This window comes from Oratosquilla oratoria, chromosome 6 (genome assembly GCF_046742065.1).
Source record: "Oratosquilla oratoria isolate Oo_2021 chromosome 6, ASM4674206v1, whole genome shotgun sequence".
NCBI lineage: Eukaryota > Metazoa > Arthropoda > Malacostraca > Stomatopoda > Squillidae > Oratosquilla > Oratosquilla oratoria.
In genome coordinates this window covers 9,009,010-9,024,682 of record NC_134782.1, presented here as the reverse complement: position 1 = coordinate 9,024,682, position 15,673 = coordinate 9,009,010, and the positions used below count along the sequence as shown (strand labels likewise).

At 44.8% G+C, this 15,673-nt stretch overlaps 1 protein-coding gene across 1 annotated transcript in view; it reads right to left on the bottom strand.

The window, feature by feature from the left end:
• Positions 1-15,673, bottom strand: part of Myo10A (unconventional myosin 10A) — a 269,946-nt gene that overhangs the window by 14,844 nt on the left and 239,429 nt on the right. Inside the window, exon 45 of the mRNA XM_076185907.1 lies at positions 220-340. Coding sequence (XP_076042022.1) covers positions 220-340 — 121 coding nt within the window. The remainder of the gene's footprint in view (positions 1-219; positions 341-15,673) is intronic.

Sequence of the window (15,673 nt, the reverse complement as noted above, 5' to 3'; positions counted from 1 at the left end):
GACAGATGAAAACAGAATAAATAGATAGGGGAACGAGGGTAAGATATAGAAGTAGGTACAATTCTTTATAAAGCACATACTCTAGTATGAAGAAGATTTAAAGCTACGAGCCTGTGTGCATCTGCTGGGACTTTGAGAGAAGAAACGAGGCTCCCCATAGAGTCAGAGGAGGAGAGGCTCTTCGCTTAGCTGACGAGGTAAGATGATCACAAGACTTACCTTTGACCTTATAGACGCTGTTGGTACCCGTGACGCGTATGATGTCGCCCTTCTTGAAGCTAAGGAGGGTCGGCTCCACTGTCAAGTAGTCGGCGATACCCCGGACGAACTCGCGGCTTCCCTGAGGAAGAAGAGAGAAACAGTGAGAGCAGTGGCACGTGACTAGAACGAGGACGCGACTAAAGGACTTGGAGTAGCACGCTCACCCGCCAGGCTTGGCCTAGAGAAGGCTACGGGTGGATGAAGAAGACTTCGAAACTTTCGTTTAGGTGACGTGCGTTGGGGTAGGTTAGGTGCAGACAGTAGTGCCCAATTGGAAGCTATGAGGGATGCTTTGGGAAGAAGTGCAAAACCGGTCAGGCACGGATTGCTTCTACACAGATGTAGTGAATCTTAATTGTAAAGAGACAATAAGTATATATAGTTAAGCACATGAGAGACCCAATCACTGTGACCGAGGTGGCGTTTAAAGGGGGAGGAGGATGGGTCAGACAGCCTCGTTCATGCATCAGGCACTACAAACAGTACTCTAAAGACTTTTCTTATTCGTGTGCTAATGAAGTCCCATTTCGCTGGTTTGTGGGTTCATAATGTCATCTGAACAGTAAAAAAGTAACAAGCCAGAAAATATATGCAGCTGAGAAAAGCCAAGTTTATACTTGGCTTTTCTCAGCCAAGAAAACATCACTTCGTAAAGAAGAGGTAAAAAAAATGTTCGTGCACGTAAGCACTATGTGCACCCGTGTATGCATACTACTTGTCTAAAGTGCCTTCAATGACATCATGTAGCCCCACTCCTCGAGCTGCGTCAGTAGTAATACCTTACTGTACAAGTACCTGGAAGACGAGGCGTGCGAAAGCACGAGGTCGGAAGTTGTTCCTGACGGCGTGGTAAAGGATTAGCGCCCAGCCCAGCCTGGCTGTCGTTCTAAGCGCCTCGTGCCACTCGTCCAGAGGCGGCGGTGCCACCGAGGTGATCAAGTCATCACTCATCCAATCTCGCTCCTTCGTGAACCTGGAGGAGGTACCACCACTCCTCTTCAAGGCTGACTTGAGACCACCTGAAGGTGGAGCTCCGTCCTCAAAAACTGGGATCATCGGTAGCGAAGGATTATAGACACTTTCGTCCTCCTCTTCGCCCTTGTCCGACCCCCTGCTGTTGTCAAGGATCTCCAAGTCGTCCTTGATGTTTTCGTATATTTGATGACCTCGGCCTGACCCATCGTGGTCCTCGTCTTCTTGGTTACGATCACCGCAAGAAGCGTACTCACAGCGTCTCTCATTCCTGGGGGTCCTCTTGCACACGGTGGCGTCTCTCCGACCGGAGTTGCTGTCGCTCTTTTTCTTTTTGTAAGTGATAGTGGTGGCCGTGGACGTGGAGGACGAGTAGGATGAAAACTGGCGGGAGTGTTTCGGAGAAATGCGAGGTGGCGAGACCTCGTACAGATTCTCGTTATCTCGATCCCGGTGGTCATTCTCGCCCAGTCGCGGGAAGTCCTCGTTCTCCTTGTCCTCGTCAACGTCTCCCTCCAGAAGGAATGTCGCCTTTCGTTCGCCACGAGGGTTAGGTCTGGTGCCCGCCCCCTTGCGACGACTACTTGTCCTGTTGTCGAACAAATGGGTCGATTCAAGCTCAAGCAGCGACGTCAAGGACGAAGAGTCGATGCGAGGGGTAGTTCCCTGCTCTTTCAGGACTTTCTTCAGGGCGACGACGTCCGTCCTGAAGGAACCGTCCAACCTCCCCGAGGAAGAAAAGAACTCGGAGTCCTCCCCGCGTCCATCCTCGCCATCAAGAGAGAGCGTGAAAAACGAGTAATTGGGCTCAAGGGAGTCTTGTGGAGTCAGCATGGACTCCAGGTCAGTGTCCGAATAGTCCGGTTCGGGCAACATGGTAGCCCTGAGAGTACGAAAGGAGTGCACATATGTGTGTTCACTCCCCCAACTCCTTTTCTTCTTCTTCTTCTTCTTTTCCCTCAAGTGCGCATGACTGAACTGTTTCCTTGGCAGTGGTGCCCTTGCGTGGGGTGCCCTGGAGCGCGTTTACGGAAACCCTTTCGACAGTTCTACGCTCAGTTCGGATCCACCTCCAGCCACCTGGACGTCACAAAGAGAAATGAGCACATTGCACGCGTGTCGTCACAAGAGGGAAGTGCACATTTTGTAGAACAGATAAGAACTTCATGTTCTCGCAATACTTGGCAAAGTATTCTCGAACTCTCTTAGCATCTTTAACCATTTCATATCACACACACAAAAAAGAAAAATCCTAATAATCTAAACGTTCCGATCCTGAATAGGTTATTCTTTTGTGCTCATTAACGAGTTTGGTGTGGCCCATTCCTATCTACTTCATTATTTTTCATCCTCTCCATCTCTAGTCAGATGGTTTTCATTGATCTCTCGAAGATATTTTCTACTTTCTGGCCGTGCGAGGCATTGGCTGAGTCGATAGAGTCGCGAACCTGATTGATGGTGATGGTGATGGTGATCATCATCATCATCATCATGATCATCATCATGATGATGATGATCATGATGATCATGATCATGATGATCATGATCATCATGATCATCATGATCATGATGATTACGATCATAATCATAATGATCGTGATGATCATCATGATGTTCATGATGATCATGTTCATGATGATCATACTCATGATCATGATGATCATGACGATGATCATCATGTGCATGATGATCATACTCATGATCATGATGTTCATGACGATGATCATCATGTGCATGATGATCATGATGTCCATGATGATGATAATGATGTTCATGATGATAATGATCATGATGATGATCATGATGTTCATAATGATGATCATGATGTTCATAATGATGATCATCATAATGATGATGATGATCGCAATGATCATGATGATCACAATGATTATGGTGATGATGATCATCATAATGATGATCATGATCGCAATGATCATGATGATGATGATGATCATAATGATGATGATAATGATGATGATGATCATAATGATGATGATCATAATGATGATGATCATAATGATGATGATCATAATGATGATGATCATAATGATGATGATCATAATGATGATGATCATAATGATGATGATCATAATGATGATGATCATAATGATGATGATCATAATGATGATCAAAATGATCATGATTATGATGATCATGATGACCATGATGACCATAATGACCATGATGACCATAATGACCATGATCATAATGATCATAATGAGGATGATCATGATGATGATGATCATGATGATGATGATCATGATGATGATGATCATGATGATCATGATGATGATGATCAGGATGATCATGATGATGATGATCATGATGATGATGATCATGATCATGATGATCATGATCATGATGATCATGATGATGATGATCATGGATCATGATGATCATGATGCTGATCATGATGCTGATCATGATGCTGATCATGATGCTGATCATGATGCTGATCATGATGCTGATCATGATGCTGATCATGATGCTGATCATGATGCTGATCATGATGCTGATCATGATGATCATTATTATTATTATTATTATTATTATTATTATTTTGGTGATTTTTTGCGATTTTTTTTTTGGGGGGGGGTCGATTTTGGCGTTTTTTATTATTATGGTGATTACGATAATTACAGTGATTACGGTGATTATAATAATCATAGTGAGATCATTATGATAATGATAACGATTATAACGATAATCATTACAACCATAATCATGATAATCATAATCATGACCACTATAATCATGATTATCATGATGGTTATGATTATCATGATCGTGATTATCATGGTCATGATGATTATGGTGAAGATAATCATTACGATGCTAGTCGTTATCATCATCATTATCACCACCATGTGGTAATGGTGATGACATTTTAACTTTTGAGGTCAGACGATCGCGTCATCGGTACTCAGACGCCAAAGATGGTAGTTAGTCATAGATGTCTGCTGCAAGCCTTCTCGCCCAAGAATCCTACCTGACGTTGAACTGATGAATGGCAACGAATCAAGGAAAACAAATCAATGAATGACGAAAAGGAAGAGACCTTCGGTCGATGGGGAGGCTGGCACCTCCCAGCTCTATCGGAGTTGTTGCACAAAACTATGCAGCGTCAACAGGGAGGAATGGATGGAGGGAGGGAGGGAGGGAGGGAGTCTGCTATCATCCAAGTGGCCTCCAACAAACAGAACATAAGAATGAAGGAGACTGCAAGAGACCATAAGGCCCATACTAGGCAGTTCCATTTCCATTATCACCTGTCATCCCCATCCATAAAACTGTCTAATAGTTTCTTATAACAACCGGTAGTTTTAGCGCTCACTACATGGTTACTAAGTCTATTCCATTCGTTGACCACCCTATTAGTAAGCCAGTTCTTGCCTATTTCCTTCTTAAATCTAAATTTGTCCAATCCAAATCCATTACTGTGAGTTTTGCCCTGTTGTCCTAATATGACGACCTTGCTTGTGTCACCCTTGTTAAAGTTTTTGATCCACTTGAACACCTCTATTAGATCACCCCGCACTCTGCGTCTTTCATGAGTATGTAAGTTAAAGTGCCTAAGCCTCTCCTCGTAAGGTAAAATTCTGAGCCCATATATCATTTTGGTCATTCGAGTCCTCTGTACTGATTCTACTCCTCTGAGGTAAACGACCGCAAATGTACAACCACAAATATCCTCTGTTCCCCTCTCTGTACCACGGCAGCCGCAAATGCGTAGCGGGAGGAGGAAGAGGGGGAGGAAGAGGGGGAGGAAGAGGAGAAAGAGGAGGAGCTACCTGACTCCTCGAGTTGCACCTCCTCCTTGTCATCTTCGCCAGCGGTCTCCTCCTCTCGCGGCACCCGGTCTCGGCACGCAAGGCAGAGACGTGGCGGAAAAACCGTTGTGTTCAATGACTACGGCAGAAATACAAGCACTGCAGATGCATTAGGCTTATCCTCTTTTTTCCGCCACCGCTGCCATCGCCCGTGGTAGGGTAACGGCCACAGTAGCAGTAAAGGTCATCCTCGTCGTCACTGACTACTGCTCCTCCGACCGACATCCTTCCTGGCTGGCTGGCTAAGCCACAGCCATTATTCACGCCAAATGTGACGTCATGTCGTCACGCTATAACCATCCTTTCCGCTTTGTTTCTCACCCTATCTTTCCCTCACCTCTCCTCCCTCTCCCCCCCTCTCTCTCTCTCTCTCCCACCTCCCTCCTTCTCTCCCCGTCTCCCCTCTCTCTCCACCTCCCCCTCCACCTGTCTCTCCCTCCCCCTCCCCCACCTCTCTCTCACCCATTGTTTCCCTGTTAATCCATATTTTTTCCCTCAAGTTCTCTACTACATGATCAAAGGGCACACGTCAAAGACACCCTCAAACACACTTTTCGTATAGGAAGGCCTGGGGTTGAGTTGAGAGGGAAAAAAATAGAGGACAGGTGGTGGTAGTGATGGGTTTGGTGGTGATGCGTTTGATAATGGTGAAAAGGAAGAGGTACAAGAGTAGGAGAATGGTGGTGACGATGATGATGATGTGACTGGGTGATGATGATGATGATGATGATGATGATGATGATGATGATGATGATGATGATGATGATGATGATGATGATGATGATGATGATGATGATGATGATGATGATGATGATGATGATGATGATGATGATGATGATGATGATGATGATGATGATGATGATGATGATGATGATGATGATGATGATGATGATGATGATGATGATGATGATGATGATGATGATGATGATGATGATGATGATGATGATGATGATGATGATGATGATGATGATGATGATGATGATGATGATGATGATGATGATGATGATGATGATGATGATGATGATGATGATGATGATGATGATGATGATGATGATGATGATGATGATGATGATGATGATGATGATGATGATGATGATGATGATGATGATGATGATGATGATGATGATGATGATGATGATGATGATGATGATGATGATGATGATGATGATGATGATGATGATGATGATGATGATGATGATGATGATGATGATGATGATGATGATGATGATGATGATGATGATGATGATGATGATGATGATGATGATGATGATGATGATGATGATGATGATGATGATGATGATGATGATGATGATGATGATGAGTTAGTGGTTGAGGTGAATGGCCACAACTACTCTCAGGACAAATGAAAAAGTTGAAGACGATGCGCTGCAAAGAGGCGAGGAGAGAAAATAAAGCGGGTTGGATATGCAAGTAAGGTTAAGCATTATTATTATTGTTTTAATCATTAGTAATCTTGGTTGCGACGACGATACGCCCTACGAAATGAAACCTGTGCAGTCTAACGAGACCTCACTTCTCCAAACATCTGAGCGCTCTCTCTCTCTCTCTCTCTCTCTCTCTCTCTCTCTCTCTCTCTCTCTCTCTCTCTCTCTCTCTCTCTCTCTCTCTCTGTATGTGTATGTGTATGTGTGTGTGTCTGTCTATCTCTGTCTCTCTGTTACACACACACACACACACACACACACACACACACACACACACACACACACACACACACCACACAAATATACACACAATAACCAAATAAAGCACATACAGGACACCGCGAATATAACTCTGGTCTTGTTTATAACAAACAGTTACGTATATATGAATTGTGGACGACACGTCAGAGAATAATAAAAATTGACTGTTCTCTGTGTTTATCTCATCACTTTGCCGCTATGTATGCATCACTGTAATGTGCATCTTCGTAAAAGAGATGAACAGTAGACGTTATAAAAACGAAACTCACACACGGAGAAGATGCAGTGAAATGAATCCGGGAGTCTATATATTTCGGCCTCTATGCTCACGCCCGCCTCAGCATACCTACTTGCAAGCAGGTTTGCCAGCTTTCTCTTTTTATGGACAGTCTGTCCTTTTTCAGGACTGTCTGTCATTACTCTTCTGAAAAAAGGACATTCTTGTTCTGCCCTTTTTCCTTTCTATATTTGTGATAGAGATTCATTCGGCCTCTACGCGTGGTTACCGAAGGCTGACCCGGAGGGACTATGTCAAGGTTTTCGGATGAAAATCAGCCGGGAGGATGAGCAGGCTTTGGAACCGGGTAGACCATATGACCGCCTATAGACCATCTATAAACGAGGAATCAACCGAGAAAACTAAAGAATACGATAAACGAAAAAAAAAACTCGACTTGCTCGAAAAAATAGTAATACCAACTTCTGAATGTATACAGGGTGAAAACGGACTCCCAGTGAATGTTCTACAGAGCATTTATGCAAAAAGTACTGCCATAATTCGACTACATAAAGCTACAGTAAAGATAAAGGTCAAGGAGTACGGCAAGGCAATACAATTTCACTCAGGTTATCTACAGTTTTTCTGGAAGCGATTGCCCGAGAATTAAGTTGAGAAGGGTATGTTTGGAACACTAATGTTGACACTTTGATAACCTTAGAAAAGCGGACGACATTATTCTCATTTCAGAAAGGGCTTATCACAACGATTATAAGATATTTGGTAGATTGGTACTCAGTCAAACTAGTTTGATGTACTCAAGCGGCGGTCGGTCTGCCTGATGAAATTAGTGGAGTGACTCTCAGAGCGTTCGTTCGTTTGTTCGCTCATCTTTGGAGCGAACGGGCGTCGAACATTGCAGCAGCAGCAGTTTCCGTTTCGTTCTCTCCCCTTATCCCCCTTTACCCCTCAACTCCCTCTTCCTGCCCCCCTAATATCACCTGTGTTGTAAATGTTGAGCCTTGCTGCTATGCTCCCAACAGGAGCTCAGGCTGAGAGACATCATCAGCAGCACTTTGCAATCCAAGTCCTCATCGTGTGTGTGTGTGCGTGTGTATGTGTATGTGTATGTGTATGTGTGTGTGTGTGTGTGTGTGTGTGTGTGTGTGTGTGTGTGTGTGTGTGTGTGTGTGTGTGTGTGTGTGTGTGTGTGTGTGTGTGTGTTTTCCCCCTTTTTCCACGACAGCCGGGCTGCTGCTCCTGGCCGACGGAAGGAAAGAAAGGGATTGACGGGGCCTTGTGAGGAGAGGACTAGAGGAGTGCCAGTGCCAGTCGTTTCTCATACCCCTTCATACCCACCCACCTCCCCTCTCTTTGCACTGATGGTGCTGCTGCAGGAGGAAGAGGAAGAGGAGTAGGAGGAAGAGGAGGAGGAAGAGGAGGAAGATGAGGAGGAAGAGGAGGAGGAGGAGGAGGAGGAGGAGGAGGAGGAAGAGGAGGAGGAAGAGGAGGAGGAAGAGGAGGAGGAAGAGGAGGAGGAGGAGGAGGAGGAGGAGGAGAGGGGGGAGCTGCATCCACAGGCAGATGCGTGCGTGCGGCTTTCACTTAGCGGAAAAGGGAACGTTGTAGCGTTTTTGTCACGGAAACCTCAGCGTCCGCATGAGCCAGATAGCGCTGATGACTTCCTTGACGCTGGCCGCGGCTTCGCGTTATTAGCGCACCGTTACCACTGGAATGCCATTAACATTGGGTACGGCAACATCCTGACCTTGACGGTCGGTGCGCTGTCTTGAGGACGGATTCTCAAGCATCACGACAAACTTCACTACACCTTCCAGTTTATAGAACCAAAGCAATTGTGTATTCACGTACATGCGCGTACACACGGGCCCACACATACATGCATGCACCCACATGCACACCCCCACGAGCACAAGCACACACCCCACGAGCACGAGCACGAGCACAAACACACACACACACACACACACACACACACACACACACACACACACACACACACACACACACACACAGAGAGAGAGAGAGAGAGAGAGAGAGAGTAACCCAATGAGCGTTGCTCCTTTATTGTAATGCACCAGAGAAAGGGAGAGAACATGACGACTTTTGCATACAACAGGATACGTCCTAGGTTAGGTTTAAGAGGTCGAGTAGATCATAGTCTCAAACACGACAAATATGTAATAAATGAATAGGGATTTGTCTTAGAAAATGGTGTTTTAGGAAAGTCGACTTCAGGCAAAACAGGGAAACGGTGAAACTCATTGCCCCAATCGAGTGGGTATACTTTGAAATACACAGGGGACCAGGTGATGACGGGGTGGGGTAGAATGTAGTTCGTAACTGCTCTGCGCTATGGTGTGCTGTGCTGTGCTGTGCTGTCCCGTATCATCGTGTCATCTTTCCAATTGCGCCCCTACACCGAGAAGAACCTGAACTGGCGATTCTACGTGGAGAGATTTTGTCGCCAAGAACCAGCATTTCTACCCTTGAGGTGTAAGGCAGATAGGGGAACGGACTGTCAACTTTCAAAGTGATCACTATACTTCTCTCAAGTGCAGAAGAGTAGAAGAGCCCACAAGCATTAAAGAATGTCTAGTGTTTTGCTCGGCATCTGTGTCAGTAAAGTCAGTAAGCACTGACTTCCCTCTGACCCTCTAGGCATCCCGCTACACTCTACCCTCTCAGCAAACCGCGTCCAGTGTGCCAGCACCCTTAAACACTGCCTGGTTGGATAAAACATGCTTTCAATACCACGTACGAGGCGACTTGGCTAGACTCTAATTCTATTATCATTACTTGACCACGTTCGTTGCGTTTTGAGATTTTAGTCCTTAAGATTAGGAAAAAGACTTTGTGTAGAACAGGTGGCGATTTCAAATTCTATCCAGACATTTGGTGCAAATCTGCACATTGTAAGGGTTTCAGAGAACATTTATACAAAAGGTTTAGCAGAATCATGACCGCATACAAGACTGAGTACGGGTGAAGATCGAGAAAGGAGTAAGGCACACTGTTGCAATTTCACCCAACCTATTTACAGAGTGCCCGGAAGAGATTTCCCGGGGCGTGCGATTCATTGAAATCCTTGAGGGAGGGCTACGTTAAGCAGTGGACAACGAATTGGTTGAATGGTTAAGTGATTAATTGATGGATTAAGTTGAGTCTGGCTGGCGTAGGCTCCGCAACGAAAACGTTCACGACTCCTAGCCAGTAGCACCACTTAGATCTCGCAGTTGTCATTCTTCTTCTTTCTGCCGGCCAAGCACTTTCTCCTCTCCTCCCGCTCCTCAACCTCACCCGGCCTTCGTTGTCACCAACGCCCAAATGTAATTTTGCTAATTGGCTCCTCCATCCCTTTCCCTCGGCGGGTTTCAGCGGCGGGGCTCTCTATTATTAAACTCCTTCCGTGCCGGAACTGACACTTACTCTTGCTCTCTCTCTCTTTCTCTCTCTCTCTCTCTCTCTCTCTCTCTCTCTCTCTCTCTCTCTCTCTCTCTCTCTCTCTCTCTCTCTCTCTCTCTCTCTCTCTCTCTCTTTGGCTTTGTGTGGGCGGGCTGGTTTTGATTGCATGGTTTATATATATATATATATATATATATTATATATATATATATATATATATATATATATATATATATATATATATATATATATATACATATATATCATTGGGTGTGTATAGGTATATACACACATATAAGACACACAGGAAACCCACAGTCGGAGAAAATAAATTTCGAATTTAAGATTCTATATATATTTGTGGGTTTCCTGTGTGTCATTTACAAATGTGCTACTACATATCTGTTTAGACATACACACACACACACACACACACACATATTATATATATATATATATATATATATATATATATATATATATATATATATATATATATACAAGGTAACCGCTATAAAGAGAAACAACCGGAGCAGAGCGCTTTCGTGCATTACATCGTCAGTGCAGAAATACACAGAGTACAAAGAAGCATAATGTAATATTAGAAAAAGGAACGTGGAAACTAGAATGGGTTCATGTCAATGGTGGGACATGGCGGTGATCATATGAACCCTTCCTAATAACTATGTTCCTTTTTCCACCATTATATTATGCTTGTTTGTACTTTCTTAGCATTTATTTTTGCACTGACTATATAATACACGAAAGCGCTCTGCTCCGGCAAAAATGGTTAACTTCGCCCGATGCACTCCGACAGTCCAGCCAGGTCAAGTAGGTGTTGTCAGTCATCTGCAACCACGTAGTCTGTTTATTTTTGGAGAGGAAGGACAACCGTCAAGTAGCAAATAAAAAAATAAAAAAAATCAGTGAATGTAGCATATACGCCACGGCACTCGTGTACTGGACCTCAACTCTGTGCCGCCGTCGCCACACGCGAGCACACAAGTAGACGAACCACAGTTCACCTCCCATCAGGAGCAAGACCGGACGGGGGCAACCTTGACACGGCCCACTTTGCAGACAAATGGGAATAGGGAGAGGCTGCAAGACTCCTGAATACTCACATTTGAAACGTGTTACAGTACTGGCCATCTGGCATGAGGATAGATGAAAATGGGACTCGCACAGGTGAGAGGTTCGCCTCACTGACGAAGGGGCCTAAATGTACGTTTTTCTCGTTGCGATTATAGCTCAACGATGATCGTTCATGGTTCAATGATCTCCAAATGATTGTCTAGAGTACTAATTCTTAGTTTTTGAATGGGGCTGTTCTACTTCGAGCTGCAAAGTACGAGGCTGATAATTTTAACCGAACCTACCAACACGTTTACCCAAATATGATGCCAGATAGTAGGAGGCGAGTCAGCCGCCATTGGCTGTGGTAGTAGGCTAATAATCGCACCGACCAAAAGGAAATGTACCTACTCGCCAAATCGACGGCAGAAGAAAATCTACATCTCTCGTTTATGCTTCTCTGCTGTCTCAGTCCAAGTCCTCGACACTGCCAGACGTGACGAAGTGATCATTATTTGCAGTGAAGACCGCAGGCATGAAAAACAGTGCAGATTCATCACAGTCCCGTACGAAGCGCTGCATTATTCATGCAGGTGAGGCACGCAACGCAATCAAGTACGGCACTGGATGTATGTATATATTGAAGAAAGGGAGAGATCTAGTGGGGGAGTCTGTGGAGAGAGCAAATGCTCCCCCCCCCCCGACTCCTCGTGGCTGATAATGGTTGTTATGATAATGATGATAACATTCATCCTCCTCCTCCTCCTGTTCTCCATCTTTTTCTGCTTCCTCATACACAAAGTACACATGCACTTTGACTTTGTACAGGCAGCATTTCCATACGGCATAACTTCAATGAATGAATGGACACGACCTGGTGTGCGTGTGTGTGTATAGGGTAGGGCGGACCAGTCAGTCACAGTCAATCATACAGTCCATGATCCCTCCATAACGCGAAGTATTTTCGAGATCAACGGATATTCTCTGTGGACACGAGACGGAAGCAGTCGAGGATAGGGAGATGGGAGGTAATAGTCGCCATCTCCTGTGTTAGGCAAATAATGAAAGTAAGAAAACAGAAGAAAAATGAAGAAAAAAGTGGAAGAGGAAGAAGGAAAAGAACAAAAAAAAAGAAGAGGACGAAGATTAGGAAGAAAAAGAACAGGAACAAGAAGAATAAGAGAAAGAAGAACAAGAAGAAAAAAGTAAATAAATAAAAAGAAAAAAGAAAAAGAAAAAGAAAAAAGAAAAACGAAAAAATAAGAAAACGAAAAAAGAAAAAGGAAAAAAGAATAAGAAAACGAAAAAAAGAAAAAGGAAAAAAGGATAAGAAAACGAAGAAAAAGAAAAATAAGAAAACGCAGATGAAGAAAGCAAGAACCAAAAAATAAGAAAAAATGAACAAGAGAAAAATGAGGAGAATGAATAAGAAGATGAACAATATAAAGAAGAAAAATATGAAAAAAGCGCACTCTGCCTCTTATCTGTTTCGGCCGTCGGCCTGCAGTAAGCGGCGATGTGTCACACCCAAATACAAAATGAAACTCGACACATTTTGTTTTTCCTCTGGTTCTTCACGTGTGTGTGGGAGAGCAAACGAGGAACAGCAGTGGAGGATAACCTTGAATTCACCAAGTCTAATTACCCACCCTTTCATCCGCCCTACCATTCTTCCCGACCCCAAATCTTTGCTCCCTGGTCTGACCCAAACAACTATGGCAGGGATCACCAAAATAGGGCCCGCGGGCCGGGTCCAACTCACAGGTAACCAAAATATGGCCCGTTGGCCGGATGCAGCCCGCGAGGTCAGTTCACCCGACCCCCCGCCGTACTGTACTTTTTTTTCTAAAACTTTTGTGTAAATAGACATGTTGGTTCTCTTCATCTATTTTACTTGTTCATTTATTTAATTGTGTATTCACTCACTTAAACCAAATAGGTTATGCGGCTCGTGAACATCGTTCTCTCAATTATCTGGACCACTGTGAAAAAACTTTGGTGACCTTGCACAATGGCATTATCCGGGAAAGGGAAAGAGAGAAGGAGGGATGGAACGGAGAAGGAAAGAAGCAGAGAGGGAAGCGAGAGGCAATTCGAAAATTCTTTTCCAAATGCTGTCGACGTGAACTGTCCGTCACTATGAGAATAATGCCGTACTTTCTTCGTTGGTGTACTTTCACTGATTGTACCAAACGCAACTGTTTCACCGTGTGCCACATCATGGAGTCCGCTAGCAGACAGCCCCGCCTACTTCGCCAAATCTCTCCCGTCGCCGTCGCCCCTTCCCCTCTGCATTGGCGGCAGTTTGGCATCATACTGAATCACAATGCAGCCACTGCTACGCCCTATTTTCCTCTTCCAACGTTCTCTTTGTTCTCTTGTTTTCTCTTGGGCCGGAGCGCTCCGCCCCGTATCATACCACCAACTAACCAAGCCACCATCCGCCCTGCTTTGTTCAGTCACCCGCAAGAATTGACGATAACTTCAGTGGCGACTGTCGGTGGCAGTGATGGTCTTCGTGGGTGAAGCGCGATGGGCATTCCAACCTTCAGTCAGTCTATCCATGCATTATTCCGTCAGTCAGTTCAACAGTTCGTCATTCCGTCAGTCAGTCCATCAGTTCGTCATTCCGTCAGTCCATCTGTCAGTCCGCCAGACCGTCAGCCAATTATTCCTTCAGTCCATCTACCGATCAGTCTCTTTTTTTCTCGTTCGTCCCCTCTCTCACCCACCCTAATCCCTCCTTTTATTATTTCCTTCATCCGTTCGTACATGGCGAGGCGTCTGCCGGCGGGCCAGACTCTGTGCCGTGCAGGAGCTGCGCGCGATGTAGCAGCAGCAGGTACTATAGGCCCCGGGTTAGGAAAGTAAGAGAGATAGAGATAGAGAGATAGAGAGAGAGAGATAGAGAGATAGAGAGACAGAGATAGATATAGAGAGTGAGTGAGTGAGTGAGTGAGCGAGTGTGTGTGTGTGTGTGTGTGTGTGTGTGTGTGTGTGTGTGTGTGTGTGTGTGTGTGTGTGTGTGTGTGTGTGTGTGTGTGTGTGTGTGTGTGTGTGTGTGTGTGTGTGTGTGTGTGTGTGTGTGTGTGTGTGTGTGTGTGTGTGTGTGTGTGTGTGTGTGTGTGTGTGTGTGTGTGTGTGTGTGTGTGTGTGTGTGTGTGTGTGTGTGTGTGTGTGTGTATGATATGAAATAACACGATCCGACCCAAGGAAGGGTTGAGGTATTGATCATCAGCAGCGCACTTTGAGGAAAGAGGCCACCGTGCAACCTGCATGTCGGTCGAGTACCACGCTCCCGAGCAGACCTTGCCCTCACCCCAACACAGCCCACGCCTGGACCCACGCCCACCTACACACCCGTGCTACGAACGTGGGGTACTTTCACTAATCGCCGTTCATTCGTTAGTTCGTTCGTTCCATCGTTCTTTCTTTCGATCGTTACCCGCTACGCAACAGTGAGCGTACCCGAGCGTGAAAGCCGAAACCAAGACGAGATGTTTTATGCCTCATGAATTTGCATGGATTGGCTTGGCTTGGTTTGATTTAGCTTGGAACCTGCCTAGATGGAAACTTTATCACGCGTTTGTGCGGACGTACACATCTATACACGTTAGTGTTTGCATGTACTTGTGTGTATATACATATATATATACATATATATATATATAAACATATATATAAGCGACTGCTTATTATGAAGCAAAGACGATAGCTTTGAGCCAGCCAGATCGTACAAAAGGAACGACATGGACTACGACCTGGTAGTTCCCCGGCGGCTCCTTGCGGTGGAGCTTATTTCCATTTGTCACAATGACACACAACTTTTCGGATGGCTCGCCATAATAAAGACTTGGTGAAATTAGAACAGAGATTGAGCTAGCCAAGTGCCGCCGGGGAACTACCAGTTTGTAGATCGGGTCGTTCCTTTTGTACGGTCTGGCTGGCTCAAAGCAATCGTCTTTGCTTCATAATAAGCGGTCGCTAAGGCAAAGGTCCGAGTCATTTATACATGGAGTTTTTTGAAAGAGATTTATTGCCTAATATTTTGCCATCTAATGTAATACGGTACAGATACGTTGACGACATATTGTGCATTTGGCCTTATGATAAACCTGTGGATGAGTTTGTGTTAAAGTTACATAGTTTGGTTCCTTCTATAAAATTCACATTTGAGACAGAAGAGA